Genomic DNA, 6,901 nt, shown 5'->3' with positions numbered 1-6,901 from the left:
GTCTAGATGACAGAGCAACCGATCCAACCGGTTCTTTATAATAAACTATGGATATACCAATAAATGATGGTTATCATTATCTGATATTAATAGATATCATCATCTCTGACCACAACAAGAACAATGTCTCTATGATCAATTGCATTAGATTATCTTTCTTGCTAGAATGCGTCCCCCCAGGATCACTCTACATTTTAACTGCAAAACATGCTGCACTCAAACCAAAATAATGTCTAAGCCCTTACTTACACATCTATTCATAGCTTGTAACAGCGAAGTAAAACCATATTTAACAATTAAATATATTTTTTTAAGAAATAAAAAAAAAAATGACATTGAATGCTTCAAATAATGAGTGCATTAATTAATCCTTTATGCAACGCTTTCAAAACAGTCATAACCACATAGGTAATACTGCCACCTACAAGGGAGATGTTTGGAACCACAATATTGGCTGCTGTTTAAAACCTATCCCAACCACACGAGTTAGATGACACTGACAGGCAACCCAAATCACAAGGAGTGCAAAATAAAAAATAAAACATAAAAAGAAGAAGGGTGGAAGCTCCCATCTTCCACCTTGGCCTGGCTACGCGCTGTGATGTCCCTCTCATCATAATTGCCCTCCTCTGATTCAAAGAACTTATCATGCAGTCGCATTTCTCTCTGATTGTTCTCTCCCTGTAAGATAGACTCTGCTCTTTACATTCACCAAGGAATAGACATTACAGTTAGAAGTTTTTCCACTAGTTTAATGGTAACGACAACCTTCTTTGTTACTCTAGAGTCCATAAGAGTAGTTTGGTATTACTTCAGCTCTAGCCTTAAATTGATAATAACTAAAGTGGTAATAACACCAAAATTTCTCCCCCTTCCTTTTCCATTGTCCAATTCGTTTGGCCTTGCCTAACAGCAGATAAATTCCGAGGGAGAAAAGGCAAAACATAAGATCAAACAAAATAATCAGGAGCAAAAATATGAATCCTAGGCCAGCAAAAAATAGAGCCATCCTCGAGGAAGCCATCACCCAATCTCTACAAAGATTTAATTTCGGGAAGTTTTGTTGCTGTTGTATGAAAGCTGAAACAAAACAATACCAAACTTATGGGTCCACTAGCAACAGAGAAATTAGATACCATCACTGTATCTCGACTGTTGCGGTTGGATCTCATGAGAGACTGAACCCATTCTTCTGCTGCCAACTTGGGGGCAGTTTTGCTATTTGCGGTGGGAATCCTGATGATGCTGCACTAGTGGTCATGGCAAACATCTGGGAAGGCAGGGTGGAAGCCGACGGCCAATTGTTTCCACCATTTCCCCAAAACGAATGCTTCTGTTGTTGCTCGCAGCCAATAGCTAATGAAAGGCTACCTCCTCCTACAGTTCTTGCTCCATCAATGCAGCCTGGATGCTGTATCACAAGCCATGAGAGCATCAACATTAGATTAAAAAGCACCAAGCAATAATACGACAACTCTATTCAATTGGCTACCCACTTGATGAAAACCAGAGGAATTGAACTGCTGTGGGATGATTTGGAACATGGGGAATGCATCACCGTTCCTCTGCAGCAGTGGATACTTGAACATCTCATTGCCGTTGAAAGGAACAGGAGACTGGAAGCATGCATTGCTGTGGGGATGGTGGATTCTGCTTTCTTTCTCTTCGGGAAGCTTAAGCTTGTCATCAAACTAAAGGGAAATAGAGTGAATTATAGTGGAAAGTTTAGAAGACTTTCAAGGTTATTTCATCAAGTTTTTACCAAAAGGATGCAACGAAATGGTGGAGATTGATACCTTCAGCCTAGTGCTCCGATTCCATTCTGGGTCGAAGGCTATTGGTAGTCGCTGATCCATTGCATTGGAGCTTTCGTCATCCATTGGTTCCAGATTATTCCTTTTGGTGCCTGAGCTCCCCAAGCAAAGGTCAAGATTGTGCTCAGTGTTGCTAGCTGCGAACAATGTTTAAATAGGATCGAGGCATGAACAACCAGATAACCAATTGTGCAGGAAAAGAAGCGAACAGCCAACAAGAAACCTACTGGGAGGATCAAGCTCATTCTCGTAGATGCTAGGATCGAAGTTGGTCACTGCATCCTTCCCATTACACTTGATTGCAGCCTTATCATAAGCCCTGCAAACTCCAAATTGGAAGTTTTTCAGAAACACTTGACACTTCAAAGTCTTCCTTTTGCAAGAAGGTGAATTATCAAATAGCAAGAATCGAATCTACCTTGCAGCTTCCTCTTCAGTGTCGAAAAGGCCTAGATACACATATCTGTCAGAACAAAGATAGGCAGTACACGTTAAACCAGAGGAACCATCATGCATTCACCAACAAACAACTTTCATCAGCCTAGAATTTGTACAAAGAAGAGATGTAGATGAACATGACAAGAAAGTTCTTCGAGAGGAAACAATGAAGTTGGCAAGTAGCCATTGAGAAATAGCTGTGGCATACTTTTTCCCCAAGAACTGGCCCATTCTAGCCTCCCATCTCCCACACTTGTGCAAGGTGACTCCCCTAAACCTAGAGCTTCCTCTTGGAAATCCAGTACTCTGGCGCCGAAGTACTTGGACAAATTCCTCCTTGGTGAGATTGCTCATCTGCCACCCACCATTCATAACCCTTTTCTTAGATTCTAATTCAAGCATATATATATATATATACCAGAATACAGGTTGGACGATCTCTCATTTAGCCATCTCTCATGTTCCCTTACCTGTTTCAGATCCTCCTCATAATCATCCAGACTAAAGTTTATATCTGCATCCACCCCGCGAAATTTGATCGCCGCTCGATCATAAGCCCTGCATCAAAATATCTATAATTCCGACCGACTTGGATTCAAATCTGAAGAACTAATTGCAAAAGATTATTGCATTAATGAAATCATATGAAGTGAAGGTAGATCAACTCACCTAGCAGCAGCGTGTGCGGTGTCGAATCCACCTATACAGTCAATTCCATAGAGAACATCAGCAATTACAAAAAGTTGAAAGACATATATAAACACCACCACAGTCATCAAGAATGAAGACAAAAATTTCCATTAATTCATATAAATTCTTCACATCACACGTACCCAAATAAACTTGCTTTCCACAGTCCCTGCACGTAAATGGGAGAGAATAGGTTGATATGATGCTCAAAGAGGAGAAAGAATAAAAGGCCCAAATGGTGGAATCCGATTCCAAAAATCCCATCTTTTTAGCTTTTGCGACAGAGTAAAGGAGGAGAAAGCTAACCATATATGGGATTCCCACCGCCCGGTCCTCCGGTAGAAAGTGACCCCACGGTATTGGGAGCTCCTCGACCGGGGCCCCCGCCGGCTTTTCTTCACGGGCTGCGGCGCCTCCACGGCCTTCCCCACCACCCCCGGCTCCGACGACTGGAAGAACCGGACCCCGACCCAGTGGGCCCGAGGCGGCGCCGCCTCCAGGACCTCGCCGGCCCCGCCGCCCGTCCCCTCCGGGCTGCCGAGGGGGAAGAACTGGTGGGTCACGACGGCGGAGGTACTCCTGTCCCGGTGGCCGGAGATGGAGAACCCGAAGAGCTTCCCGGCGCCACCAACGTCGGCCTCCCTCTCGTCGGAGGCCTCGACGACGATGGCGGAAGAGCTGGAGTCGTCCTTCTCGTTGTCTGCCTCCGCAGATGTGGAGGCGGTTCCCGGCGCCGCCTCCTTCTCCTCTCCGCCGTCCACGGCGGCGGGAGAGCAGCAACCCTCCTCCTCCTCCACCAAGGCGGCGTTGTTGAGATCCCACATCCTAGCTTCCTCACCTCCTAGTCCCGCTTTCTTCCCGCTATCTCCTGCCATCCAAAAGCCCGGAGCTTTGGTGCTTCAACTTCGTAAAAATCCCACCTTTATCTCCTTCACCTACTCTAAAAAAGAACCTCTCTCTCTCTCTCCCCCCCTCCCCCCCACACCCCTAAATACCTTTCTTCTCTGCCTACCTTCTTCCCAAATCGAAGACCTACGACAGGGGACTGAACCAAAATGGCAGCAGGAGAGGTGGACTGATGCCCAAAGGCAGCAGCTTTGCCAAACTGAGTGTCACCCAACGATGGATATGGGCTAGGAAAAATCTACAAGTTGGGAGCTTTCACTAGGATATATGTGTATAAATTGAAACGAAAGCAAGAGTGGGAGGCAACCTTGGTGATCTCCTTTAGGTGGCTATATATCTCCCCTGTTTCTCTCTTGGCCCCCAAACGTCCCTTGCTTTCCTCACGGCCACTTCTTCCTTTTTCTTTTCTTTCTTTTTTTTTTTTTTTTTTCTGGGAACCACTGAGTCACCTAGGTGGCTGTCGTTCCATTCATTTCTCTGGTGGAAATGGAAAAAGTAAGGAACCATCCCTTCCTTGCTTCCCTCTCCCACGTTAATCAAATCGAAAAGCATGATTAATGTCTCCTTCACTAAAAACATGATTAATTGAAAAACAAGAACTTATCCACTACAGACAAATGACTCATTAGTATTACTTCCCTTACCTTCTTCCTAATTAGCATATAATAGCGATATTCCCCAAAAGACTTTAGATTTAACATTTTAAACCTTGGATTTGGACTAGTGCATGTACTACAAGTCAGTCATTTAGGTTTCATTAGCATGATGACTTTTTCCTCACATAGGCGGCTTGGGAGAGCAATGCTGCACCAGCATCAACCCTCACAAGTAACTTTGGCAAATCAAATTAGCACCATCAAAACATCAGGGGACCTGTGATCCAGGCATCTGGTCCCTCACCACTAAAAACTGTTCTTTGATTTTTTTTGTACAAGTCAATTTTAGAATAGCTTTTCCATGCTAGAAAACAAGAGGAAACAGTGTCAGCCTGTATTAATAAAATTTGAAGAGCAAAGAATGTTTCTATATGGCAAAGTCTCCCCTCAACAAGTAATCAACAATACCCAAGAGTTCTCATCATGCCAGAGAAATTGTTAAGTCTTGGAATTCAGTGGTCCACCGCTCAAATGGATGTAATTTTAGAGCCGAAAAACCTAACTCCTCACACTACATAAATATACATACATGTGATGAACAATTGCATGGACTAAAAATATCTGAAAAAGTTACTCGACCGTATATAACCTATAACCGACCAAACTACCTATGACTAGCCTAGGAATCAAAGTGCTTACCTTTTTTCTTCTTGTTCTTCTTCTTCTTTTTGTAGTTTTAAACAACTTCTAAGTCCTATGTTGATCATGGGATGTTTAATAATCTCCTAGTTGGTACCTAACTTTCGGATAAGCTTTCCAATTCAATGAGAGCATGTCACTTTGAGCACCAGCTACATAAGCAACTCTTAATTAAAAACAAGAGGTGGTTTTGGTTTAGGTAATTAGGTGTTGGTCGGCAAGGGAGGAGAGAGAGAGGGGCAGGTAACAATAATTAAGAGGAGGGAAGAGGGGTATTAAAGGGAAGCCGTAGAAGGCATCCCCACCACCAACCCGATCAGAAAATGGAAAGGAGGAATAACAGTAGAAAAAGGAAAGGGTTTCCAGAAAAGTCCAATCCAAGAGTACGGGAGAGGGCCACGTTTCCCTTTTCCGCCAACGTCAAATGGGCCAGTCACCGTCGACACAGCCGAGGTGCTGCACCTCGTATTCAATGCCAACCGAGAAAGAAAGCGTGGGAAAGGAAGAGAGATGGATGGGTGTCAGCCACCACTGGCTCACCGCTGGTCCCCACACCCCTCGTCCCACGGCGGCCCAGACCTTTCCAATAATGGAAGCGGGACGAGGGTACTCTCAGATCCCTGTCCACCACCCCTCGTAGAACAGACTACTCAATAATTTACCTTGCAACTTCCCACCCTTTTACCAACACCACCTTCCTTTGTCACAACTTTACATGCCATTCTTTGCGCATAACTGAACACCCACCTAGGGCGTATCTACCTTTCTATGGTGTACCTTGTACATCTCTTTGCCCATCTAAGAAATGGAGGGCTCTCACTTCTTTCAAAAATAAATATCATATATATATATATATATTTTTTTTTTTGAATCGGATAGAAGATAGCCTCTCTCTCTCTCTATATATATATATATATATATATATATATATATATGCTTATCTGAGATTCAAGAAGAAAAGGTTAGAGCGGATAGCTTATCTGAGATCCAAGAAGAAGAGGTTGGATCGGATAGCGGATAGCTTCTATAATATATATATATATATATATATATATATATATATATATATATATATATATATATATATATATATATATGCTTATCTGAGATTCAAGAAGAAAAGGTTAGAGCGGATAGCTTATCTGAGATCCAAGAAGAAGAGGTTGGATCGGATAGCGGATAGCTTCTATAATATATATATATATATATATATATATATATAGAGAGAGAGAGAGAGAGAGAGAGAGAGAGAGAGGCTATCCACTATTCGATCTAACCTCTTCTTCTTGGATCTCAGATAAGCACTTACCGATAGGACAGCCTTAGATATCGAAGTAGGATCCGAAGAACCATAGAGAAGCAACCATATGTCGTTGGCTTCTATCCGATCTCCTAATTGGACATCTACCAACTTCGAGATCGAGATCGGGATCCTATCGACAATGATGAACATAATCCAGCAACCTACACGGATGCTAACTCAAGACAGAATATTGTCTAAATATTGATCTCGGTACATCGGACTATTCCTCTACGTGGAAGATCCTTGAAATCTTCCAACAAAACATGGGCATAATCTGCGTTTAACACCCACGATTAACAACTATGACCCTTGTATTAGTGGACGAATTCCTCATCCCAATGGCCTATCAGATTATGGCCTAACTAGCAACCTAAAAAACTAGGAGCCGAATAGCTTATCGGATTTTGATGTGACAATCTAGCATACCATCTCTACATAAAGAGATAACAAGGGGA

General features: G+C 42.9%; 1 protein-coding gene across 1 annotated transcript; it reads right to left on the bottom strand.

Moving 5' to 3' along the window:
• Window positions 1-340: 340 nt before the first annotated feature.
• On the bottom strand, window positions 341-4,284 carry LOC105033440 (APETALA2-like protein 5). Its single transcript, XM_019846663.3, has 10 exons — window positions 3,249-4,284; window positions 3,086-3,111; window positions 2,922-2,952; window positions 2,723-2,810; window positions 2,461-2,606; window positions 2,233-2,277; window positions 2,042-2,133; window positions 1,797-1,951; window positions 1,497-1,691; window positions 341-1,411 (listed from the first exon to the last, which is right to left on the bottom strand). The coding sequence occupies exons 1-10, from the start codon at window positions 3,815-3,817 to the stop codon at window positions 1,169-1,171; spliced, it is 1,590 nt and encodes a 529-aa protein (XP_019702222.1). The 5' UTR covers window positions 3,818-4,284; the 3' UTR covers window positions 341-1,168.
• Between the last annotated feature and the right edge of the window lie 2,617 nt (window positions 4,285-6,901).

The sequence above is a fragment of the Elaeis guineensis genome, chromosome 1 (assembly GCF_000442705.2).
Source record: "Elaeis guineensis isolate ETL-2024a chromosome 1, EG11, whole genome shotgun sequence".
Lineage (NCBI taxonomy): Eukaryota > Viridiplantae > Streptophyta > Magnoliopsida > Arecales > Arecaceae > Elaeis > Elaeis guineensis.
The sequence above is the reverse complement of the archived record's forward strand: the minus strand, read 5'-3'. Positions and strand labels throughout refer to the sequence as shown.